Raw genomic sequence first — 27,482 nt, 5'->3', positions numbered from 1 at the left:
TACCTATCCAGGACTAGCCTAGCGTCCTTTCAGCCAATCAGAGTCGGTGTCTCCCGCAAGGAGGCGCTCCACCTGGTGGGAAAGAACGAAGGGAGCGAAACGACAGAAGTTAATACCAATCAGAAGCTGGAACTTCTGAGGGGGTGGGCGGGAATTACTTCACATTTAGACCAATAAACACAACACGTGCCCTTCTAGGTGACTGAGCGGCATCCACTTCGGTCCAATAGACAAATAGGGCGGTGCCCAGCAACCAATGGCTTGGGTTCGGGGGCGGGGTGAGGAGCCACTGTGCAGTAAGAGGTAACCTGGTGAGTGGTAGCGGCGTTTCTCGGTGCTGTGGCTCACGCTTTGGTACTAGAGGCCAAGAGTGTTCTGGCGACCACGATCTCTGCGGGGACGGCTGAGGCTCTCGGAAGAGCGGCGGAGTACGGTCTGGAGGAGGGGCTTCTGATCAGCCCAGGTGGGCTCGGGCTCCCGGGCTGCCGGGAAGGGGACCCACGAGAAGCGCTGCTCTCCCGGCTTTGGGGGTGCCCTGCGCCTCCCTTTCCGCCGCCCTCGGGGCTGTGAGGGGTGGCACGCGCCTGCCCGACCTCCTGTGGGGAGGGTAAGCCGGGGTCCCACGTCGCAGCAGCTGGGGTGGCCCTCTGCCCTACCTCGAGATCGCTGGGGGTCTTAGTCCTTTTCTACCCGCACAGGCGTGCTATTCCTCTCCCACCCCCACCCCCCAACTTCCCTGAGCCCCCTCATCCCTCCTCTAACAGTCCGACTGAAGTCTTGGGCTTGGGAGTCCCCTCACCACCCCCAGTGCAACACTGCTAGGCAAATTAATCCAGTGCTGCATCCCGGTTTGCCCTTCCCCAGGCGCTAAGGGGGAGGAGTTGTGCATCCCCCACCCTACCCCATTCGCGGGTCCCCTTGCTTTATTTGCGTTTCTTCTGCTTCTTCCACCTCCCCCCTTATTCCAGCCCTCATTCTTGATACTTAATTTGAGTTAGGGACCTTGGCTACTTCTGCCTTCGCTTCCTCGAGTGAACCCTTTACCCCACTCCCACCCCCTAAGTTTCTCGTGGAAACTAACATTTTCCACTTGCCCCTTCCAAGCAGCTGGAAGGTGAACACAAGAAGCAGAATACACTGTACAGGGAGCTTTACAAGGTTGGGGACTTTAATCACTTTTGTTAATGGTAAACCATTCTTGTCTTACTTAAAAGGGCGTTTGACCATTATATCCTCTCTAGAATCTTTGTTCCAGTACATTTACTTTGGTGATAAATTCTGAAAATGTGGATGAGGAGAATTTAATTTACTGGAAGAAATTAAAAATGTATTATTATTTTCTAAGTAGATAGAATGGGATTATATTTTAACCAGCTTCACTGGGGTGGCAGGAGTTTGCAGTGTAAGTAAGGGCCTGACTATTGTAGTCTGTCATAAATTATAGGACGTGCTTTAGCTGTATAGCAGGATGTGATGTGATGACACCCAGACTATAGATAATCTAGCTTTGAATGTTTAAAAATAACATTCTCTATCCCCTTTCACACAGAATTTGTGTTCACCTTCATGGTCTATCAGTTTGGGTTGCACTAGTGTTGGTTCTAGCCATATGGTTCTAGATAATAGTGCAAACTTTGTTGTGCCTAAATAAAATTATGCTGAGAATTTTATGGGGAAAAAGTAACTCACCATGCTTAGATTTGATAGAGACTTTAGAGTTTTGGAAATGTTTACCTAAGTATTGGACAGTGAGGGTTTTGTATTAAGGGATGGAGGAAATTGAAGTATTGGGATAAGCGTGATGGGCCCCCTTAGGCTGTGTGTGTATGAGAGAGAGAGAGTGCACGCAGGAGAGAGAAAATACACGTATACAAAACCTTGTAGATTCAAACAGTGCTTATCTTCATGACTTTACATAAATTGGAATTGTTTTTTCTAGTTCTCAGTGGTGAATTGTTAAGCAGTGAGTTTAATATCATGTCCACTGTGTTTTGGCCAGAATCTTGCAAGCTTTAGTGAACAATTCTTACTGTTTTCCTTATCTTACTTGTGACATATATATCAGTATGCTTCCTTGTATTTTGCTATGGTAAGACTGTATCTTGTATATAAAGAAATAAATCCAGTAGAGTGAATTAAAAGGACTCTTTACTATGAGGAGGCAGCACTGTCTAATGGAACATATGTTTGAGTCCTGTTAATAAATCACACTAAAAAGAGGAAGATCTTAAAGCTATTCCAACAAATGCCGTGTTTAGAACAATAAAAGGAATTTATAACAATTATTAGCAGTCATCAAAGACTAGTCCTGGACAAATTGCAAATCTATGAGTCGGTCACTATTGTGAGTTGCTGTAAGGCTGCAGTTAGAAACCAAGGTTATTTGTGTACAGTCTTTTCAGGTATATTTCTACTTATAATTACTTCTTTGCAAATTTAAAGGACTATAGTTATGATTTCTTCCTAGAGCCCTTTCCTTTAAGGAGTTCACAGTTTAATGGAAGGGAGACCTATAAACCAAGAACTAAATGCAAAGGGAGAGATTCTGCAGTACAGGTGATTACAGGACCCAGAGCAGCATTTGGCCTGGTGTCAGCACCCGGTCTCCTCTCCTGCTGCTCTAGACTTTGTGAAGTGCCATTTCCTGTGTATTTCACACAGCTAGGCCTGCCTCTCTAACTGCTGTTCTCTCCTTGAAGACCTTTTCCACATCTAATGTACCCGGTGAGGTCCTATTTCAAAATCTTCTTGAAGCTTGCCACTGGCCTCCACTCCATCCAAATAATTATTTTCTATCTTTCTGTTATTTCGTTATAAATAATTACAGTTGATTCTCATTATTCACAGTAATATGGTCTATAAAGACACCTAGCTGACTAATTAGCAAATACTGAATCATTGCTCCTAGGGAAAACATGTATGTACATACGTACAAGTCTCATATAGATTATTATCTTAAATCTTAAATACAGCTCATCCTGGAAGATTCTATGTTCTTTCTTTCTTTCTTTCTTTTTTACAAAAGAAAAACAGGTTCAGAAGGCCTAAGTGTACTCATGTGCGGCCTCTCCCTGACAGGGGCCAGAGTTAGGATTCAAACCCAGTCTTGCTGGCCCCAGTCAGCGTCTTGCACTACGTTGCACTGCCCCCTACTGTCCTTGTCCTTTAGTCCTCTCTGTATGAGAGCTGAAAGAAAGCAGAGCCCTGCCTTGGCCGCCTTAGCTGGGAATGGGAGGGCTAACTCAAAATTTTTGCCATTCTGTGCATGTCTGAAATACCGCAAAAGTACCACGAGTATTGATTTTGGGATCACAAATAAATTTTAGTAAGTAAGCGAATTCTCAAATACGGGATCCACAAATAACTAGGATCAACCATACTTGTAAATGACTCCTGGGATCTATCTCACGGTAACCCTTTCCCCCATCCACTGTAGATTCCTTAGCTTCTTTGAGAATTCGTTCACTTATTCATTTATTCAACAAGTTTTTATTATTAAATACTTACTATAAATCAAGCTCTGTTTAGACTGTTGAACAAACTCCTGCCCTTATAGATGTTATATTCAAGTAAGAGGGACAGACAGCTGACAGGGTAAAGGTCTATGTTGGAATTCTAGGCTAACTTGACCAGGTGAAACCTAGTGCATTCCCGCCCACTTCACATCCCCTAACACACTGACTTCCAGAACATTTCTTTTCTGCTCTGTGCGTAAACACTTCCTTTTGAGCCTCTCCACTGACCTTTGTCAACCTCCACTTCCCATTACTTGATTTTGAGGCCATTTACCTATGTAAATGGGAAGGTATTTTAGAAAAATCAGGCTGACACGGCCTTTGATTTCTGGCTTTGTCATCTACCAACTTAGTGACTTTGGTCAAACTGTTAAACTTTTAAGCCTCTTTCCAAATTTCAGAAGTGGTGATATGATGAGGTCCTTGTGGGTTGCAAGGAAGAGGCGTACACATACTACCTTTGATGATGATGGTTTAATGTAAACTTGAATGGGAAATCATCTCAGCAGCCATATTGTCCCTTGGCCTTGGTGCTTTCAAAACTTTATAGAACAATAACTTAGCAGTATTTAGAGTAGGAGTTGAGCTCTGGAGACCTGCTTTCTTTCATTTTATTTACCCAACAATTGTATGTCCCAAGATAAGAGTATCTGAATGGATTGGATTGTCACCTTCTAAAATGGAGGACCTGGGCAGAATTTTGAGCCAAGCCATATCCTAGGTGATCGCCCTCAAGTTCAGTGTGTCCTTAGTCAGGGCTCCGAGTCCTGGTCCAGTCTTTTGTGGCCAAAGAAGTAGAAGTGCTTTCATGCATTATCTGTCCTGCAGGCTATAGTATATATAAAAAGAACCCCTTGGAGACAGTTTCTTCAGAAGACAACTGAAGCTATGAGTCCTTCAAGCTTCCTGGACTTTTCTCCAATTTAAATGCGTATCTAACATGATCCTAGATAACGTTTACTAAAGCACCTAACAAAATAATTGAGACGTCACAATATTCCATAAATCTTCCTTTTGGTGTTGCATTTTATATTATTATAGTGTATTTGTTCGTGTGGCTGTCTTCCTTCCTAGACCATGAGCTCCATGAGGCACTTAGTTCAGTGCTTGATATATAGTAATAGATGCACAAATACATGACTTGAGGCATTCCTAACTCTTCCTGAAAGGATGGGAGGATAGATATAAAGGTTTCCTAGAGGAGCTATTGTTTAAGCTGGTTCTTAAAGGACGAATACAAATGTTGTCCAGATGAAGAAAACCTTGAGACAGCATTTTAAGCAGAGTCCGGCAGGTGGAAAAGGCACAGAGATATGAAAAAATAATGGTTACTGCACATTCCTAGTAGATTAAAAAAAAAAAAAAAAAAAAAGCACGCAAACAAAAATCACCTAAGGAAAAAACTGTGAGTGGGCTTTGCCAGAGGGTATGCCACAACTGAGTTAACCATGCCCACAGCTGCTCAGTTATGGAGGAAAGCTTTAGGAAGAACGCTTTAGGGAGAACTATTACGCTGTAGTGAAATTATTTACTACGTGCTTCATCACGAAGCTCATCTATGTCCCATACTGTTCAAGGTGCTGAAAATATAATCCAACTTTATTCTCAAAGAGCTCATAAGCTAGCACGGAGACGGATGAACTGATTTATCATGTGATAAGGGAGGTAATGTATGAATACAATGCTATCTAAATAAGGAGAAAAAAGTAGTAATATATGAAGCACTGAGGGAAAATTTCTCAAATGAAGTGATAATTGAGCTAGGCTTTGGTGGGTGGAAAGAGTTCAATAGACTAAAATTAGGGACTTTTGGAAGAATTATTTTTGTGGTAGGAAAGATTTAAGAATTACCCATTTTTGCCATATCTGTTACAGGTTTCAATTAATAGTTACATGTATTCAAACAGTTTCTCTGAACAGAAAATGTGAAGAGTTGTGCCATAGTAGAATTTTGTGCCAGAATAAACTGGTTTAACCAAAGGTTTCTGTAATGCAGGACTTCTCTACAGCCTTTATTGTATTAATGTCCATTGTGTATTGTGGATCTCGAAAAGAGTACATTGAATTTAACCTTGGCTTCTCCTACCCCTGCCCCCACAGCGTACTGAAACATCTTTTGGAACAGAATTATTAATATATGAGATACAGTTTGAAGAATGATGAATTAAAACATATTTTTACCAAACCATGATTTATCAGTGGTCTCCATGTGTGTTTTAAAATAACCTGTATAATCTTATAGGAACGAAGGAGAGAGATTTGGAGAGAAGGGATATATTCTAACCAAGTTATTATCATCTTTGTCAATAAGTCCCAAAGTTAAAAAAAAAAAGTTATATAATGAACTCCCCGCCCTGAAAAGTATGGCTTATTCATATTTTGAAATTCCATAAGATGATTGGAGATACTCGTGGGTATTGCAAAACCAGAGCAGAAAGGGACACAGGCAAAGGTTGTCTTGAAAGTGAGAATTCCAACTTGAGAGGATGCTACTTTTATTATGCATTCATTTTAGGCCATATTTTGCCAGTTAGATGTTTTATTTAGGAACATACTAAAAATCCATATCCTCTTCGGACTCTGGAGTTTGGGAGGTTGTATGCCAATGTTCTCTTTTCAGTTAGATCTGATTATATAAGCATTAGGGACTGAGGCCTTATACTGGGTAATTTTAATTTATCTGTCAATTCTGATTATGTGGTTAACTCCTGAGGAATTGTTAAAATTGAGGAAGCAATGATCATGTTTTTGATAGCTCACTGAATCTGAAGACAGAAGACCTAGACTTGAAATTTGTCTCTGCCAGCTTTCTATCTGAATGACTTTGGGCACAACTACCTAACCATCTGTTGCCGCTATTTCCATTTTGGTAAAATGAAGATACATAGGGTTAGTTAAGAGTTAAATAATGCACGTAAACATACTTTATAAACTCTGAAGCACTACACAAATATAAGACAGACTGAAGGAATGTATCCGGCTTAATTTGAATCAACATTTTTAGTTTTTAAATTTATATTACAGAAATAGTATGTAAAATTAGAAAGCATTGATGAGTAAAAGAGGAGGAAACTACAAAGCCTTCTATGGATTCATCATACTGAAACAATGGTTAACATTTTGATGGATGTATTTTATACTTTCTATGCATATTCTTGGCTATATACATATATGTGCATTTTTTATAGAAATGGGTTTATCTTGGGTGTTTTATTATTTTTTTTTAAGATTTTTTTTTTATTGGGGAAGGAGAACAGGACTTTATTGGGGAACAGTGTGTACTTCCAGGACTTTTTTTTTTCCAAGTCAAGTTGTCCTTTCAATCTTAGTTGTGGAGGGTGCCGTTCAGCTTCAAATTGTTGTCCTTTCAGTCTTAGTTGTGGAGGGCGCAGCTCAGCTCCAGGTCCAGTTGCCATTTTCTAGTTGCAGGGGGCGCTGCCCACCATCCCTTGCAGGACTCGAGGAATTGAACTGGCAACCTTGTGGTTGAGAGCCCACTGGCCCATGTGGGAATCGAACCGGCGGCCTTCGGAGTTAGGAACACGGAGCTCCAACCGCCTGAGCCACCGGGCCGGCCCTTGGGTGTTTTATTTAGTCATTTTATTTTTATAATAAAGACAGATCGCCTAAGAATACAATTACTTGGTTCAAGGAATTGTTAAGTTTTTTGCTACATATTGCTGTACATCATAACTAGAAAAGAAGCTACCTTCTCAGCCTGGTGAACATGTGACCTAGTGGTAACTTAATATCCTGAACCAACCACTTCAGAAGCCTAATCAGAGGCATATTCAGAAGTGAACTTGTTGTATGTACATGGTTATGCTTGCCATTATTTGTACTAGCATGATAGGAATGACGCCAGTGTTTGTCAACGAGGAAATGGCTAAATAAACTTTGGTACATCCAAACCATGGACTATTGTATAGTTGTAAAAGAGAGTGAGAAAGTTCTATGTACTCATATAAAAGAGTTTTAAGATGTGATTTTTGCAAAAGGACTAAGGTATAGAACAGTGTGTTTAGTATGCTACTTTTTGTGTTGAGAAAGAAAGGTCGAATAAAAATATACTTTCACATTTGCTTACAATTGAAAAAAGAAATTCTAAAATGTTATGTAAGAAGTGGAAATGGGATTTCACCATATGACTTTATATATATATTTAAAATTTTTTGGATCATGTGTTTGTATTACTTTTTCAAAAAATGAGTGAATTGATTAATGAATGAATGAGGTTATAAGAAAGAAGATAAAAGGATATGAGGGGTTGCCCATCTTTTGAATATATAACAACAGTAGCAAAGATTGAAAGAGTGGCCCCAGGAAGGGGTTGGCAGCCTTTTCTTCTTCTTTTACACAATTACATATATTTAAAAAATACTTTGAGAACAATAAAACAATTTAAAATGTTTCCAGATGGCAGTCCCCATTGCTTCAATAGCTGCTTTCTTTTTCACATTCACTTGTAGTATTTTTTTCATATGCATTCTATTGTAATCACACTTTTCATGTTTTAAAACTTAACCTTACTTATAGTTAAGTTATAAAACTTAATTATAGTTTTCCCGTGTTTTACCACAGAACCTTTAAAAGAAAATTGAAGGTAGAGCAGTGTTGTCTAGTACACATCCCCAAAATGGGCTGATATTATCTCAAGAAGCAGGTAGGCAAGCCTGTAGTATGTGACACATACATGAGGAAAAAATAAGAAAAAGATTTAAATATATATAAATGAAAATAACATTTCTCCCTGATTATAAAAGAAACCATGTTCTCTTTTGTAATTACTCAGAAAACAAAATATTTTTAAAAATCTTTAATTTTGCCACTCCAAACATTGTAGTTGTTTGCTTTTTAGACCTTTTATATGCATATAAACATTTTTTAAAGTAGAATCATAATACATAGTCTTTTTCACTTACTATATTTTGGGACTATTTCCATAGCAGTATATATATCCTAGCATCATTTTTAACAGCGGGACATGTATTGTTAACTAACCATTGCCACCCCTGTGGTGAAATTCCTTGTACATGCATTTTAGCAAACTTGAGCAAGTATTTCTGGAATTCCTAGAAGTAGGATTTCTTGAGGAAAAGAATACAAAATTTTAGCGCTTTTAATATAAATGTTCAAGTTGTCTTGTAGAAAATTCCTTCCGTTTAGACTCCCACCCACAATTGAGTGAGAACTCTACTTTCCCCCCTATGTTTGTCATTTTTGCTGATCTTGAAGCAGAAAATCGTACTGTTTACATTTACATTTCTTTGATTTCTAGTGTCTTTGAATCTTATATATTCTGATTGGCCATTTTTATTCTTGTGAGAATTGCCTGTTTCTGCCTATTTTCTATTGAAGCATTTGTCTTTTTAAGAAAAATTTTTTAAAGATTTCCTTATAGGCTAAGGATATAGAGCTTTTAGTTGTCTTTGAGATTGCAGACACTTTCCCCCAGAAAGTAATTTGCTATTTATCCTTGTTTTTATTATCTTGCTGAATGAAAGCATTTTTTCCCCTGTATTTTATTCACATGTATCAATTTGTTTTTCTTCTTTGAATTCTCACTTTGGTGGTTTGGTAAGAAAGACTTTTCACCCATCCCAAAGTTAAAAATACTTATTTCAACATTGTGTTTTTGTTTTAACCTTAATCTGTATGTAACTGATTTTTTTTTTTTGTAACTGATTTTTGTGGGAAGGTAAGCAGTTCGTTTTTTATTTGCCCTCCCACCCTCAATTTTGAACGGCTAACTAGTTAGTTGTCCCAGTGGTTATTCTTTCTCCGCTATTTGAAATTCAATTTATAAACAAAATTCTTATTTCTGGGCTTTCTGTTCCATTGATGTGTTTATTTCTATTCTCATTCAACACTATTTTAATTAATTTTGCATTTCTCTATTCTTTTTTTTAAAAATTCTGTTGACTATTCTTATGCAGTTATTAATCCACTTGAAAGTATAATCAATTTGTGAAGTTTTTGAAAAACTCTCTTTGGAGTTTGTATCAGAATTTAACAAAGACTGTGGATTAATTTGGGAAGAGTTAATATTTTACAATATGTCCATCCATTTATTTGAGTCATTTTAAATGTTTTGCAGTAAATTGTTTTATGTTCTATACATTTATTAGGTTTATTCTGAGGAATTTTAGATTTGTGTGTGTGTGTGTGGTATTATAATTTGGGTCTTTTTTTCTTTTATCTTTTCTAACTTGTTGTTTGTTTATACAAAAGCTATTTATTTTGAATGTTTATCTTGCAACCAGTCTTGTTATTAAGTTCTCTATTTCTAATAGTTTTCGGTTGATTCTTAGTCTCGCTGAAAAATAAAAATTATATTGGCAAAGGATAACCTTGCCTCTTCCTGTCTAATAGTTGTATCTCTTACCTTGTGTTCTTGATAGATTGCACTGGATGGGAGCATTCAAAGTTACATAGTGGCCATGATAGTACACGTTCCTAATCTTTTTCCTGTCTAATGGGAATACACTAAAGGTTTGGGACAGAGAGATGCTTATGTGAGCATACCGATTACATTATCATAAGCTTAATTTTATTCCTTTTTAAAATATTGTATTCCTTTTTAAAATAAATTTTTAAATGGATGTTGATTTTATTAAACACATTTTTGGCAAATAGTGAGATGCTTGTGTAGTTTTTTTTCCCCTGCCTCACATAATAAAATACAGTTTCATATATCTTAATTTTAGACCATCCTGCATTTCCTTTTTGATTAAAGTGTATTTGTTTTGTTTTTAAATACATTGCTTGATTTTATCTGCTCATGTTTTAGTTGAACTTACATGTTTGGATACAGAAATAGGTCTATGGTTTTCTTTTGTGCTATTTTTGTTCTTCTTTAATGTGTTGAGCTACCTGTGTGCTAATCATTAGAACACTCTCTTCATTTCTTGGTGTTCAGAGACAGTTGCATAGGAACTATCTGCTTTTCGAAAGTAGGTGGTGTGTGGACTACAGACTGGCCTTGCTCAACATTTAAAATGCCACAATCTCAGGGAAGTGAGGTTTAACATAGTGAATTTAGTGTAAGCAAGAGCAGAACAGAATGTTACTATTTACTGAGAGCTGATTTTTGTTTCATAGTGGCGTTCTTGGTGTCTTTTTATTACCTAGGCTAGTACTGAGGTATTACACTCATCATCTGAGGGTTTACAAGGCCTTTGTTGTATTGTTGAACAGATGTAACTACAGAGGGTGCCAAAAAAAGTATCCACATGTTAAGAAAGGAAAAAACGGTATTAAAATTGTAATACTCAATATATACCGATAACAAAAGACGAATATAAGTCTTGTGTATAAATTTTTTTGGCACCCCTGGTATTTAGTTCTGCAGCCTTGCAGATACACAAAATGTGCCTATCAGGGCTCTGCTTTATTCTCAAGGAAAGCAAGAAGCTATACAGTAAAACTTTGCCTCGCTAGAAGCTTTTGAAGAATAGGGTATTCTGGTTTAATTTTATTAACTTGGAAGTATAAAGGTGGAAAAAAGAGGTCCTATACTTGAACTCCCTGTTGAATGCAATTCTAAGGTGAAACAAATAATTCCACTTCTCTAGTAAGTTTGATATATTCAGACCTCATTGACATTTTATTATAGAATTCCCAGAGTGTCTGAGGCTGACATTTATGAAGATCTTTTTTTAGAGCTTCAGATGTAAGAGAATGTAAATAGTATTGTATGAAATCCAGCTAAATGGGAACTGATGCCTAAATATACATTTCAGATGCAATTTCTCATTGCACCTTTTTTTTCTTATTTAACTCATAAAAATGAAACACATTGAATTGAGAGTAGGAATTGTGAGATTATGTCTTTTCATTGGATGTCTTTATTTCATATCAAATAGAATATATAGCGCCTACCGCTGGCTTTCGACCTACAGAAGGAAACACATTTTTCTACTTGCTGTATACCAGTGGTTCTCAAACTTGAGCGTGCTTCAGAATCACCTGGAGATCTTATTACACAGATTGTGGGACTCCACCCAGAATTTCTGATTAAACAGGTGTGGGGTGGGGCCTGAGAATTTGCGTTTCTAGTAAGTTCCCATCCCAGGCAATATTTTGCTGCTGGGCCAGGGAATACATTTTGAGAACCATTGCTGTATACTAACTGTAAATACTAGAAATCTGGGTCTAGACGAAAGCTGGGAGTATAATTTGGTCTGGGAGTATAAGAAGTGCACAAGTTATGGAGCGAGTCATGAAAGATTCAGACTTCTGCTGTCAGTAGAGTGTTGAGTTCAGGTAATTAGCAATACACAGTGACAACACAATTCTCCTTTCATGATTGTAAGTCCTAGCCAAATATCAAGTAAGAAATTCCATTTTATTTGCAAGGCTTAGAGACCAGGGAATTCTGATCAAATAGAATTTAGTGATTAATCCCATGAAAATAGGGGTTATTTATGTGTCCCTTCTATCTCCCCCACCACTTACCATTTAACCTTGCTTTAGAAGGGTCCAGTAATTTTTTTGAGTGCTTATTAAAGAATTTTGAGTACTTATTAAATTGGAAGTTTTGTGTCTTTAAAATATATACATATTTTTTAAATATCCAGAATTCCCGGAATGTTAATGTAGCTGTGGAAAGACTGAGAATAAACTATATATATATACATATATATATATATATGTATATATATATTTTTTTTTTTAATTTTAAATTTGTTTTAAGATTTTATTGGGGAAGGGGAACAGGACTTCACTGGGGAGCAGTGTGTACTTCCAGGACTTTTTTCCAAGTCAAGTTAAAGTTGTTGTCCTTTCAGTCTTAGTTGTGGAGGGCGCAGCTCAGCTCCAGGTCCAGTTGCCGTTGCTAGTTGCAGGGGGCGCAGCCCACCATCCCTTGTGGGAGTCGAACCGGCAAACTTGTGGTTGAGAGGACGCACTCCAACCAACTGAGCCATCCAGGAACTCAATGGCAGCTCAGCTCAAGGTGCTGTGTTCAATCTTAGTTTCAGGGGGCACTGCCCACCATCCCTTGCGGGACTTGAGGAATCAAACTGGCAACCTTGTGGTTGAGCGCCCACTGGCCCATGTGGGAATCGAACGGCAGCCTTTAGAGTTAGGAGCATGGAGCTCTAACCGCCTGAGCCACTGGGCCAGCCCAATAAATATATTTTTTTAAAAGCAAATTATATAATATATTAGAAGGTAATACATATTGTTGAAAAAAAAATGTATGTATAAATACTATACATCTGGGCAAACCAGCAAGAAAGCCCGATGTTCCTTCCTTTGGCACTGACATCAAGTTCAAGCCATATGATCCCAGGTCTTTAGAAGGGAACCTTCACCACACCTCCACCCTCTAAGTCCAGTAAAAGCCAAGACTAGTCACCCCTCCTTGCTCTCTCAAGACATTTTTAGACATGTTTGGCTTAAGCCTCCCCTCATTATGTTAGTAATCAGTCTCTACATCACCTTTTGATGTTTGTGTGGTGTCATCAATTTTGAGATCCTAACTGTTTTGGATAGGGGTCCATTTCTTCTCTGAGGAGTGAACATAGCACCTGTGATCAACCAGGGACGTATTCAAATCTCTCACATTTATGACTCACTTTCATTTCAGGCATGTTAGGCATTCCAGGTCCTTATGCATATCTGTGATGTTTCTTCTATACTACTGACCAGGAGCAGGACATGAGTCTGATTGTTTAACTGAATTATATCCTAGTAGAAGCTATCTTCTACTCTTTGTACCACCTCAGATTATATTTGGTAGTGTTATCAAATCTGTTTCTTTGAAGAGGACTACAGAATGTGCCAAACAATGGAAAACTTGCAATGTAAACTTTTAAATATATGCCCTTCTTTTAATAGCTACTAATAGCTACTAACATAGCCTTGCTTCCAAAGAAATATTAACATAACCAGACATTTGTAATTTGCCCATTTCCTCCTCAATCCCCTAAAACGGCAGACACAAACAGGAATTTATCAGATGCCTGATTAGAACCTAAGCTTTGTTTTGTTTGTTTTCTTTTCCCCAGTGGCTGAAGAGTGAGACACTTCCATGAAAATTGATGTCCCTTTTAACATATCCCAAGCTAGATCAATTCTATCTTAAATAATCCCATGGATTTCAACATTCCAGATTTAGAGAGTTGCAGAAGTGGTACAGAGATTTCCCTTGTATTCCTTACTCTGTGTCTTCCAGTGTTAATGTCTTGTAAAATCATAGTGCAGTCTCAAAAAGGAATACTCGTCTCGAGGTGGCTTCTTCTGTATGTCCTCACTTGTAGGGCTTCAGTCAGTTGGACTTCAGGTGATTCTCAATGATGGTTGTTCTGTAGTTTAGCTGTAATTTTGATGTGGTCGTAAAAGGAGGTAAACACAGCATTTACCTACTCCGCCATCTTGACTGGAAATCTAAAAGATATTCTTAAGATTTTTTTAAAACAGTAACTTAAGAAATTAAGACAAACTTTTTCCACACAAAAAAAAAATCACTGGAATTTTCTTACTGGAATGTTGGAGAATATACTCTGCTGCATAAAACATCAAATACGCTATTTTTAATTGTTTTAGTGATTTACCATTGTTTTCTTGTAATTCTTGTAATTCCTCTGCAAATGAAAACTGAAGGCCAAAAATCATAGATCTGGCATAGAAGCTAGACATAGGAGACAGCTCTGAAGGAATAGTTAGATGTGTACACACACATACACACACACACAATACACATGCACACACATATTTATTTATTTATGCTAAAGTCAAAGATACCTGTTCTGAACTTAGGCATCAAATAGAACCTTTGAGTTGAAGAGAAAGCCAACTCTGGAAGCCACACCTTTTCACAGAGAAGTTTTGCTTCAACAGGTTTTTCTCGCTTGTCTGCCTCATCTGTTGTTCCGCTCTAACAGCCTCAGTTTTCAAGTTGATCAGCTGGCCCAGCATTGACTATTGGAGGAATTGCAAACAGTGGGTTGAGCAGACTCCCTACTTGGAGACATTCGCGTTTTGCTCCTTTTTCTCCTCAGAGAAGACCTTGGGTGAGGAAAAGAAGAGTAGAACTAGGTCCTACAGACTTAGAGCAGTGCTTCTCAAGCTTGGCTGCACTTCAAAAACAATTTCCAAGAATGATTAGATCAGAGATACTCAATCTTTAAGTTTTCACAGACCAGTAAATTTTCAAAAATATTTTGAGGATAACATAAGAGTACAATTTTTTAAAACTATGTAAAGATGGTAAAAACATCCTTATTAATATCATTTTCTAAAAGGATATTTTAACACCAAAAAACACAGGAAGTCCTTAATTCCAAGCAAAACACAATTCTTTAAATTGAATGAATTTAACTTCATGAAAAACACTATGTGGTCCCAATTTTTCTTATTTCACCATGGTCCCAATTTTTCTTATTTTACCACAGGCTGGTGAAAATTCACTTGGGACCAGCACCAGTATAGTCAGAGGCATAGAGCTCAGCTGGTTACATAAAATTTCTTCAGAAAGTTCTTAAAAATGCAGACTCCCAGGCTCCATGCTAGGAGTTCATGATTCAGAATGTCTGGGAATGAGGCCCCTAAATCTATATTGTGTTTTAGAAAGCTTTCTAGTAACAAGTTTGAATGTTTATGGTAGAGAATATAGTTTATTTTGATTTAAACACAATAGCTAGCATGTCGTGTAAACTTGTTCATATTTTCTTTTCAAAGACCTAGTCTTGTTGAATAGCATTTTCCTTCAGCCTGATTCCCTCACTCCCATTAGCAATATTTGAGAAAAATCAGAGTTTAATAGCATAGCCATTCTGGAACTAAAGTGGGAAGTGTAAGAGTGTAGGGTAATGGATAAGAACATCGATTTTGGGGACAGAAGGGCCTAAACTTAAGCCTCAATTCTGGCACTTACTAGGCACTTACTCGTACCTTAGGCAAAGTGTTTAATAAATCTCTGAATGATGGAGAATTCATATGAAAAGCCAGGATAATGACAGCACCTATCTCCTAGGATTGTTGTGAAGATTAAAAGAGAGAATGTTAGTGAAATGCTTAGAAGTGCTGTTATTTTATTCTTACCTTTTTCCCTTGTATTTGGGTAGATTACTTGTTTGCTCTTTATAACTCAATTGTCCTATGGTGCCCTCTCTTTCCATTAGAGGTCTGGGTAAATTTGCTTCAAATACTTTCCCTATCCATGACCTACTTTTCCAATTCAGTTCCGCCTTTGCAATTTAGACATCAAAGCCTGCCTCTTCAGTGGTTTCCACACCAAAAAAATCCATAGCTTCCTAAGCTTTAGATGTTCCTAGTAGTTTTACTGAAAATGGAAGGTCTTAGGGTAGAGACTACATTTTCAGTGTGAGACCTTTCACTATCTGAAATTACCACTCTTGACTCAATATTTTCTTCTTTACTCAGTGCCCCCATTAGTCCGGGAAATGTTCCCCTTCATCCCATGGAACTGTTCTATTCTTACCCTGGTCCCTCAAGGACTCTCTTTCTACCCCAAAATAATTTTCAAGGAGTTTCTCCCACCCATAGTGGTACCCCTCCTGAAAAGACTTCTGGTGAATACAGTTTTCTCTACCTCATCATATATGTATGGAGATTGCTTGGCTGCCCTCTCTCCACTTTGTTGCAGTAAACAATCCTTTTTTATCAGGAAGATATCAGATAAAATGAACATATGGTCCCTTTTGGTGATTTTTCTTGGGATCCATGGATTTCTTCCAGTTTAGATAACTGCACTGTGGCAAGCTTTTATGCCTAGCCTGCAGCTCATGAAGGCAATGTTATAGTTACCTGGTGTTATTAAATGCTAAAATAGTAAACAAGAACATATAAAAAAATTCTTCCTAGAATAGAAGTAGTTTTATTCCCTTCAAGAGTAATTGAACCTATCAACAACAGATTCCTGAGTGACGTGTCACTGGCTGAGGAGAACTGTTCATACTCAGTGTAGAGCGCTCAGCTCGCCTGCAGATCCCAGCCCCTAAGGGCATGGGCTTCCTTCCTAGGAAATGAGACTTAGAATGCAGCATTCTAGAAGTGGCAGTGAGTCACCAAATTATTTATTGAGGACCTACTGGGTATACAGAGGCCTGCTAGAAGCTGTAAGACTTGACTCTTGCCTCAAGAAACTTCTAAGGTTATAAATAGACTATTCCCAAAACAAATAATGTATATACGTATAACATATACACTCGAATACATGTATAATCAAATGGGGGGTGGGTGGGAGAGACCTCAGGCAGAGATTATATTCGGGCTTCTATAGCGGCATTTATGATATTATTACGCATTTAAGAAACAAGTTGAACTATTATCAGATCAGTCGAAGACATTTAGAGGCCTTTGTTATTGAGAAAAGTTACACATATTTCACATGTAATAATTTGACCATTGGAATGTTTTTGATTAGTGTTATCTGCTAAAGACTCCACTTCCCGGTATTTCCCGTTAAGAGCATCTGTCTTTTTAGAGCTGGATATGAAGAAGTCAAGGTCCCTGAGATGACCACGATTCAGTGTTGTACTTGGAGGACAGTGGATGACCTTTACCTGTGGGAGTGGAACTTGAGGGCAGGTCTGGGTACAGTGAGCTTGCCAGTGACTGGGCCTTGGAAGTGCCTTCAAATGATTTGTGGAGTGCATTTTGTGTCTGTTCTGTACATTTCCAATGGGATAATAGTAACGCCACTGAACATCCTTGAGGCGTGGTTTCTAAAAGTTGGTGGGTTGGTAATAGGTGTTAGATTAAAAAATGTAATAATAAAGGCAATTAATTAATTAGGGAAATGTTTGGTAGTTGAACAGGACTTCTCAGAGCAGTGGATTTTTTTTTCCCCCAAAGAGCATTCACAAGACTGGTGTCTTGTAGAACACTAATTTGGGAACTGCTCATAGAGGAAGTAGGGTAATTGGGATTTGGACTGTTCCACGTAGTGTTTGCCACTGTATTGGAGGAATTATCCTTAGTCTTTAGTCTTTCTATAATCAGAAGCACCTATAACAGTTAACGAGCAAAAATACAAATGTTGGGCGTTGGCTTAGTTATAACAAATCTTAACATCTGAATGGCATGTGGGAAAGCTTCCAGGTCATTCTGATGTACTCTATAGAGATTGAGAACCACTGAATAGAAATGTGCCTTCTCGATACTTGCTAAATGCATTCCTAACCCTAAGTATGCTATGTATGCTTACTCCTGAGTATGCTTCTATTTTGTATTCTTGGCTCTGGTCTAGAGGCTAGACTATTGCAGTAATTAAGTTCGGTGTTGTCATTCTTCCCCGAGTGTCTGTATCTGGATTTTCAGAGTCTACTTCATCAGTAGGTCAAATTTATAGGTCAGGATAGACACAGTTTAAATAGTAGAAAAGAGATTGTGTTCTATCATCTTTCTAATCTGGCAGCTTTGAGTTTAAGTTAGAAGATGCTTCTATTTGTAATTTCCTTTTGTTTTTAATATATTTTAGTATTAGGGAATTCAAATGATTTTCCTCTTGACTTGTCAGCTAATAAGCTTTTGAAAGCTTCTTGTCAACTTCTAATTGTAGATAAGTTCATTTTTCTGTGTGCTTAACAGGGGCATTGACATTCTATTTGCAAGCACTTTTCTTGTATCAAATGGAACATAACTAATGGAGCATTTATGTGTTGAGGTCAATATAGGAAAGCTTAGCAGGGTGATGACTCCTTGTTTTGTATAGACCTGTAAAGTCTATACAGCTTCTCTGAGAACAAAGGACATAGAAATAGAGGGGACAAGATCATTGTAATTAGAGATTGACTTGGAATTTTTTAAATCTCTATACACATATCCTACCTGCCCTCCCACCCTACCCTCCATAAAAGCTGAACTACTTATCCTGCCTCATTTTCAACCTTGATCTTCCACCAAATGATGGATAAAGCTTATTTATTTGTAAAACAAGGAGAAAGACCTTGTTTTAGTGCAAAGTATAACATGGCACAAAATTATATTCTACATGAATTTAAGCAGTGTTATAAAATTATTTCTTGTACTGCTTATGTAGCTTTAAAAGTGTCTGTGTGTGTGTGTGTGTGTGTGTCCACATAGGACCCTGTGAAACATTAGAAGAAGAAACAAAAAGGAAGTCAAGGTTGGACTTTGGAAGGTTTACCCAGCAACTGTCCAGGCAGGGAGACTTCCGTGTGGGGACGTAAGCATTCCCGCCAACAGGGAGGTGAACACTCCCGCCGTGGAGTAAGGACGTTTCACTTGGCTTCCTAATGGACCAAATCTCTCTCTCGATGCTCTTCTTCCCTCAGCTCTGACTTCATGCCCACCATGTAACTATCACTAATTAAGAATCCCAGGCATTTAGATTTTGAATCATGGGAATGTATTAGCTATTCAAAAAAATAAACAAAGAAGTACCGCCTCCTTGCCTTCCCATGGCCAACACTCTCAGTTATGCCTTCCTTCGCCTGTATGTGTAGCCTCTCCCTCTTCACTAGACCATTTCTGTGATCATTGAAACATGCTTTAGACTCTCCAGTCTTGAAAAATGAAGTTTCCAGGGACCTCTCACCGCTCCAGTGTCTGTCCATTCCTGTCCCGTTCTTTGGCAGCTGGACTCTTTGAAAGAATGATCTAATACTTCCCATCACCTGCAAGCCACACACCTCCATTTGGATTTTACCCTCATTTCTCTTCTCTTGAGGTATCAGGGTACGTGTTGCTTGCCCAGGGAAACCTTTCCTAACCATCCTCCGCTCCTGGACTTAATCGGATCTTCCTGCTGTTTTCTAATAAACACTTTTACCTCTCCTTTTATAATTATTCTTAATTATCTGCTTGTCTCTCTCCTATGAGAATGTAAAGACGACCAGGGCAAAGACTGAGCCTGTCAAAGCACAGTGCATAGAAGAGACAGGTACTTGGATATAAATGAGTACATCTAGATAAACTAAGAATGGACAAAAGCTGAAGTTCGTGGGAGTATATTTGAAGTAAAATAAAATTTAAAACTTTTATCCACAATGTTTAACTTAAAAAATGGCATTAACCAGACTGATGTTAACAAAACTGTAGGAAATAGAATAGTACAGACTAGTTTTTATATCCACTGCTCAATAGACTTTTTCCAGGTAATTCAATCAAAAGTTCCAAATCTCATTTAGATTCAAAGAATAGCTAGTTTTTGCTATGAGCCTGTTGGATCTGAAAGTCGTGGGTGTTCCAAGTGTTGAACTGATGAAACATGTATTCTAGAAACATCCTAGATACATTAAAAGTCTTGAAGTTCTTTATGGCTGGGCACGGAGACCCCTATTTCAAGCCAGGTATTTCAGACACGAACCCTTGACTATAATAAAATGCTAAATCAAATGCTTGGCAGGCCTTAGCACCTCTATTTTGACTATGAATAGGGCTACGTGCTTTCCCATATTCAACCAAAACGATGACTGTTATTTTCCATTTTCAGCATGTTTGCTATGTATATGAGAGAAAGTAAGGTAGAGAGAGTATAAGTTTCAAATAGTTCTTATACTTCCTAATGCAATATAGGCACAGACCAGACACAAACTCCTTTGTCTACCGTTGAGGACTAGTTCTAAAGAACTTCTCAAGCAATGACCTATTTCAAACTGCACACTTGCCCTCTCCATAAGAGGAAAGATGTGGCAACTGGTAGTTTGCGTGGCAGAGCTAGTTGTGATTGTTTATTGAATACCCGTATTAGTTATCTGTTACTATGTAACAACTTACCCCAAAGCTTAGCAGGTTGAAACAACAAACATTTATTATCTCACAGTTTCTGTGGGTCAGGCATCTGGGAGCTGCTTCGCTGGGTGTCTCTACCTCAGAGTCTCTCATTAAGTTACAATCAAGCTGTTAGCTGGGACAGCATCGGAAGGCTTGATTGGGGGAAGATGAACTTCTAACCTCACTCATGTGCTTGTTAACAGTTCTCAATTCCTTGTCACATGGGCCTCTCCAGAGCGTAGCTGACACATGTCAGCCATTCCGATTTGTGTTCCTTCTCATGTAACCAAGCATTTCCCCCCTCTCTGGAAGCTTTGGGGGTATTTTCTTTGTCTCCACTACACTATAGTATCATCATGATATGCCTTGGTCTGAGTGAGGATCAAGTGAAATAATGAACATGAAAGGTCAAAATAGGATGGTTAGAGAAACACTGCTCTCAGACGGCAAGACTGGTAGCTGGTGAGCTGGACAGGAGCTGAGAACAGAAAGACAATGTTGCATGAAATTTTGGAAGTAGAGAAGTTACCGGCAATGATGCTGTCTTATCTGGTGTCTTCTCCAAGTGGGAAGGTGTTCCCCAAAAGCCTTACCTTGTAGTTACCAGTCTCCATCAAAATCTCCCCATTCCCACCCCACTACAAAAGTCAAAGGGCACATTAAGCACCAGTTCACGATCACCCAGTAGGCCCACAAACCACTGTTGTTCTTGAACTAACCCAGCGAATCAGGTTGCTTAACCCCTGAATCTAGTACCTCATTTGGTTTTATCATAGCACTGCCTGGATGATTTTTTAAAGTGAGTCTGGACAGATTATGTGCCTTAATCAGAACACGGTTGTGAAAGTACTTTATAAATTGTTAAACACTACACAAATTGAGTTGTTGAATTTCTGCTATTTAGAGAAACCAAGCATTCAAATTGTGTGGAAAACACAGGATGGTATAAAATAACAACACCGTATAGTCTACTGTAAGAGAACCACTCTCCCTGTATTGGCAACCCCATAGCTCAGTGTTTTCAACTTCTCTAAAGTGTTTACGTTAAATTGGGTAACATTCCCATGTTGAGATTTTGGTAATTTTCCATTCCCTTTCTCATGAACGAGTGCGTCCTGCAATTTGCTCTCTGCTCTGCTGTGCTCTTGAATTAGGAAGCTTATTTTGTTCTTCCTCTGCCTTCCCTCTTTTTTATAGCCATGCACACTCAGGATTCACTTTTTGGGCAAAAGCAGATCTGGTGTCTTCTGCTTAGGAAACTGAACTCTGATTCTCTGTGGATGATTTCTATGTCGATAAGGACAAATCACTGTGCTGGTTATAAACAACTGCGAAATGAGTCCTTGGAAATGTAATACTATACAACCTGCTACCCAGCAAGGAGCGGGACCTTTAAGAGTTTCTGTGCTGAGGAAGACCCCCTTCCGTATGCAGTTGCCCTGGCATTTAGAGCAGACTTGCTTCTATCATTGTTATGCTGCAAATGGAAGTGGTGAAAATAAAGAACTGGTTCCCTCCCTTCTATAGCTTTTTGGAGTGACTGTGGAGCTGGATTTGGAATATTAAAGCAACCTTTATAATACAGAAACATTGAAAACACCCTGAAAGACAGTATGGCTATATTAACATAGAAATGAGAAAAAGCGAATGATGGCGCACCAAGCCATTACTGAATGGATACTTGGGGAATGTGTGTCTGTGTGTCTGTGTATCTGCATACACATAGGGGAAGTTAGGAAGGTTAGAAGGTTATATGCACCACATTGTGAATCATTCTTAACTCTGGTTGGTTAGAACAGTGGTGACCTTAGTTTCCTCCTTTTCGCTTATCACTACAGTGGACATGCATTATTTTTTGAAATATCTTCTAAAGAAAACCAAGCTTGAGAATCGGAATGAGGGGCAGTTACTTACCGTGTTCATTAAGAACACATTTTCTTTCCCTATTTAAACATTCATGTAGCCATGTGATCTTCATTAGGTTCTAGAACCTACAGAAATTGCCTTGAAAAGATTCCACCACCATCACCACCCCCACTTGCCTAGAAAGGCTGACTAACCCTAGACAATTTTTTTTTTAAATTTTAACTCGTAAGGAATTGTACATCTGTATAGTTGATTAACTGCAAGCTATGGTTAGTTTTATAACACATACAGACTAGCAGTTTCTGTTAATCTATGGTTAATAACTTTGATTTAGAACTTCTGAAGCTTCTGGAAGAATCTGGAACATACAGATTTTCATCTCCTTGATCCTTGTAACATTTTATCCTTTCTTTTGCTTCTGTTTAGATTCTATCATAATGAATGGATCCAGTGTGGCGAATGCATCACCCAGTGTAAAATCCAAAGAGGACCAGGGGTTAAATGGGCACGATGAGAAGGAAAACCCATTTGCCGAGTACATGTGGATGGAGAATGAAGAAGATTTCAACAGACAGGTGAAAAAGAAGTGGAAGGACAATGATATGTGTAACTCAAAGCTATAATATTTTACTGTCAGCCTATTACAAAAGAAATGGCTCTGTTAGCTTTAGAATAACTTAAAAACACATGGAGGCCAGCTTTCACTTTCCCTAGTGGGCTTTCAAAGTAGAATTGGGATTAAGGATAAAAATTTGAACATGGAAAGGCTTGGTTTCAAATTATCATTTGCTGCTATCCTTTTCTTTTACTATTCCTCAAATCTGTATTTATAGTTTGTTTTTTCCTCCCCTTCTTCCGCCTCCCACCCAATCCAATTCAAGCCATTGTTTCTCAGTCTAGTTGTGTAGGACACAGCTCCCTGGCCCATGCTGGTGTTATGAGCCTTGCGCTCCCCCTACCCCAGGCAGTCGGTCACTGTCAGTGGTCGGCCACTCACGCTGGCTACTGGCTGCTGCTGGCAACACACAGCTGCATAGCTCCAGGGAGAGCTGTTGTTCATAATCTTAGCTGTAGAGGGTGCAGTTCACTGGCCCATGTGGGAATCGAACCCTGCCACTTCCGCGTTAGGAACAGAGTGCTCCAACCACCTGAGCCACCGGTTATAGTTTTGAATGATGATGTCTTGAAATATTGAGATGACCAAGAAGCATGGTAAGAGACCAGACAGTACTTTGGGGGAAGATACTGATATTTTTCCTCCACATTGATTAAAGAAGGATCTAATGCCATGGTGATCTGGTGTAGACTTCTGGGAAACAGCAGCTTTGTGCAGACAGGCCAGCCTGGCATGCCCCAGATAGGAACTCAGGGACTGGCAAAAGGTGAGCCTGATAGAGAAGTGTGTTAGGTGGGAGAAGGCTAGACTGCTTCAGCAAAGATTCATCAGTAATTCATCGTCTTCTATCTCTGTGACATTAACGGCGCAAGGTACCACCACACAGCCCCTTCCATTTTGCTCTGCCACCCCCAGGGCATTTATCAGCTGAGTAGCAGAAGTCTAGCCACTGGGAAAGGGAGAGAACTGAAGGCCGAGGCAAGGGATCTCCTTTTAACCAAGTGATGCAAAGTGCTCCCATCCCGTCTGAGGACATTACATGATGACTAGGTACATGGCCATACCCAGCATGGGAGATGGGAAATATGGTTTTAACTGAACAGCCTGGTGCTGTGGGAAGAAGAAAACAAACTTGGGGTGGGGAGGGAGGGCAGCCAGCAGTTTCCACTTCCAAGTGGCTCACTGTGTCGGGATTTGTGTGAGTAGCACATAGACCGACCATGCTTCCGTCACACCCCTGTGCCCAGGTAACCATTTTTGAGGATTGTGCCTGTGAATAAGGGTAGATTTAATAAGGGGGAACACACTGTAACACTCTTGGAGAGAGTCAGGGCAGATCTTGAGCAGTCATGTTAAATCTTGTGGTGTGAAAATATTTTGTGGTTATTGTTATTTTAAGTATTTCATAACATTCTAATTTACTTGAGATGTCAAAAAAAAGTGGGGTTAATTTTAATGTTGAAATACTATTTTCAAGTCTTGCCATCAGTGACTTTTCGTTTGAATTCATGAGGTTAAGTGTACTGGCTAGTTTGGGTGATTAGTTTTGCTTGACCCCCTCTGGTGGTGGCATGAGTAAGCTGTGACTCTGTCACCAGGCAGCCTGCAGGAAAAGGGTTGGCCAAATGTGAAGCAGGAGACCTGTTAAAAATCAGTCCGCAGAGTGAATCGTACTCTTTCATAAGAGTTAACAATGTCTGCAAACAGGGGTAAAATCCCAGGTATATACTGCTTTAGTTTAGGGCAATCTTTAAGAAACATGGAATTGTTTAAATATTCATTTGATGTCTTGTTTTGAAAGAATACTACATTGATGACATCATCTTCTATTGGTATGCCAAAAAGTGTTCTTTCTTAAGTATCTTTCTAAGGTTCTCCCTCAGGGGCCTCATTACCAGAAAAGTGGGCCAGAAGCTGAGAGTTGGTTTTGATTTAATCTCCACTCTCCAGGTAGTAGTCTAGTTACATAGTTCCTGTACCTTTTTCATAGTTGTAAAGTGGGAAATTTAAAAGAGTTGCTTCTTAACAAGAGTGAGAAAAAATTTTTAAGTTTTAAAAATGATTTTCTTTAAGTGCCATAGGAATGGGAAATACCCGTGTCCATATTAGAGATCTTAGAAGATCTGTGAAGACCTGGGATTTCTGCTGTTTTGAGTAACTATTTCCTCAGTCTTATTGTTGATGGGATTCGGTTGAAAAAAATTAAAAATTATATTTTCTCCAGCCAGTCCTTAGAAGCATCTTAATTCTTAGTAGATCTCCTACAAGATCACTTAATTGCAGAGCGAACCTCTGAAAGAAAGAGGTGGAGAAAAATCCAGAAGGGATGAGTCAGTCCCACCGGGACAGGAGGTCTGAGCTCCTCACCGTTGCTTGCTAGGTGGAGGAAGAGCTGCAGGAGCAAGACTTTTTGGACCGCTGCTTCCAGGAGATGCTGGACGAGGAAGACCAAGACTGGTTTATTCCATCACGGGACCTGCCTCAGGCCATGGGACAGTTACAACAACAGTTAAATGGACTGTCTGTCAGTGATGGTCATGATTCTGAAGACATTTTGGTAAGAGCCGTATGTAGTTCCACATGTGACATAGTGAAAAGCATATGGGATTTGGAGTCACAGATTTTCTTTCTGGCCCTGCAGCCTTGGGCAAGTTTTTTGAGCCCTGTGAGCCGCTGTTTCTTCACTTATCACGTGGGCATTAATAAGCGGGTGCATTGAAGATGCATTTCACCTCAGAAAGCGCTGTGAAAACAATGTTGTTGCATCACCAACTTTCATTTTCCCCAGTGGGCTTTCAAAGTAGAATTGGGATTAAGGATAAAAATTTGAACATGGAAAGGCTTATCATTTGCTGCTATTCTTTTCTTTTACTATCCCTCAAATCTGTACTTAAAGTTTTGAATGATGCTGTTATAAAAATTGTTCATTTTGTGAGGAACATACTCCTACGAGGCCATTTTTCCGCTTAAAATTAGAAGACTAGATAAATGAATTCTTTGCCTTCCATGTTTACTGATGGAATTCTGTGATTTAGTTCTCACTCAACTCATGTTCTGAATGATTGTGCCCTGCAGTTTGCTAAGGTGTTGGGTATTCACAAGGAAGTAGAGAACCAAAGAGAACAGCAAAATGAAGAAAAAAAAAGATAGATAGATAGATGATAGATAGATGATAGATAGATAGATAGATAGATAGATAGATAGATAGATAGATAGATAGACAGACAGATAGAACCAAACTGGTTTTATGGAATTCTCCGATTTTCATCAAGCTAAGGTACTCAATGAATTGAAAAGTTATTTATGGAGTCAACCTTGCAAGCCCCTATTGAAAGCATCATGAATGGAGCAGGAGTCTAAAGCAGAAAGGAGAAAATTAGGTTGGTCAGGGCTCCGCATGTCAGGAGCCATTGAGAGCAGCCCAGTGATACCAGCCTGAGTTGCAGGGAATTCTATTTTTTTGTCTCTTTGAGGCTGAGAGGAAGGTACTGGTAATAATGGAAGCAGGGAGAAAACGTTTTAAAGTGCAGTTTGCTGTGGGATTTATTATCTCTTGGTTCTTATTTCAGAGCAAAAGTAACCTGAACCCGGATGCCAAGGAATTTATTCCAGGAGTGAAGTACTAAGCTGACAGAAAAGCTTTGAGGAGGACTTGTATGTCCCCAGATCTGGGGACAGTACTGCACAAAATGGCAGAGCTGAAGATGGGGGGGTGGGGCGGGCGAGGGATGCACAGAGGGGAAGGGGAATAGTCGTTTAACTTGACACTGTGACAGCAGGAGCTAATGTGCTCAGTCTTACTCTACAAGCCTCTGAGTATTTCCCTTTTGTTCTACTGACTTTCATTTTGAGCAGTTTCCTGTTATTATTATTATTATTATTATTATTATTATTATTAGCATTTTGGCTTTTTGAGTTAAGGAAATTGGAATCTTCTTTTTCCCCTTCATCAGGAATGTTCTGCTGTTTATGTTTAAACAAAATAAGCTGACCAAGAAAATCTGGTGTTGACAAATGCCCTTCTCACCCTGCTGTAGACTTACAAGGGCAGTGAACACCTGGAGAAGTACTCATTGAGTCTGTTAAGCTGGCTGGGAAGAGGGACTAGTGGAAGAAGCAGGTGTTGCAAACCAGAGTCCACAGCCCAGCTCCGCCAGCCCTGGGGGGTTTCCTGCGATGAACTGGGACTCCCAATGGCCTACCCGTGTCTTCCTGCCTTGAACCCCATTCAGGAAAACACAGACTTGTCGTCCTGGTTTACGGTAACTCTTCTGGTGGTTGCTGACTGTTGTAAATCAGCAGGGGAGGACTGTGATGGTTCTTGTCACTTAAGTCATACAGTTACTGTTAAGGCTACTGTTCAGCCTCTGTTTACAGCGATCATCAAACTCATTTACAAGGTACAAGAGCATGAGGGTGGATTTGCCTTTTTGTCTCTCACGGTGTCTGGTCCCCGCTCCCTTTCCACCCCAACCCTACTCTGATTTTAAGATACTATTACCAAAGGTGTTTGAGCGGCATGCTGTGCTGGCCGTCGGCTTCAGCCTGGAGAAGTCACCCTGGAGTCTGTCGGTGGTGTCTTACATTTATTTCAACCGTTTTTTTCCAGCCCCATGAAGACTTGGTCCTCTTGGTATCTTACTTCCCTTAGAAAGGTTTACGCACTTTTACAAGTAAATAGATTTTTCAGGACACTAGCAAAAAGCTCAGTTCACAATTTGGATGCTTCTCCCAGTTTACAGAATTATGCAAAACAACTCAAAAAAAAAAAAAAAAAA

At 39.2% G+C, this 27,482-nt stretch overlaps 1 protein-coding gene across 1 annotated transcript; it reads left to right on the top strand.

The window, feature by feature from the left end:
- The first annotated feature begins 288 nt into the window (after positions 1–288).
- On the top strand, positions 289–27,482 carry PAIP2B (poly(A) binding protein interacting protein 2B). Its single transcript, XM_019718786.2, has 4 exons — positions 289–463; positions 22,515–22,663; positions 25,085–25,261; positions 26,274–27,482. Exons 2-4 carry the CDS (start codon positions 22,526–22,528, stop codon positions 26,328–26,330), a joined length of 372 nt encoding a protein of 123 aa, XP_019574345.1. The 5' UTR covers positions 289–463; positions 22,515–22,525; the 3' UTR covers positions 26,331–27,482.

Source organism: Rhinolophus sinicus, linkage group LG05 (genome assembly GCF_036562045.2).
Source record: "Rhinolophus sinicus isolate RSC01 linkage group LG05, ASM3656204v1, whole genome shotgun sequence".
NCBI classification, from domain to species: Eukaryota; Metazoa; Chordata; class Mammalia; order Chiroptera; family Rhinolophidae; genus Rhinolophus; species Rhinolophus sinicus.
The sequence above is the reverse complement of the archived record's forward strand: the minus strand, read 5'-3'. Positions and strand labels throughout refer to the sequence as shown.

Bases quoted from the DNA above. Each gene is read 5' to 3' on its own strand.
- PAIP2B (XM_019718786.2), top strand. From the start codon at position 22,526: ATGAATGGATCCAGTGTGGCGAATGCATCACCCAGTGTAAAATCCAAA. The intron at 22,664-25,084 runs GTGAAAAAGAAG...GTTGCTTGCTAG, and splicing joins AAGAAGATTTCAACAGACAG to GTGGAGGAAGAGCTGCAGGA. The intron at 25,262-26,273 runs GTAAGAGCCGTA...TTCTTATTTCAG, and splicing joins ATGATTCTGAAGACATTTTG to AGCAAAAGTAACCTGAACCC.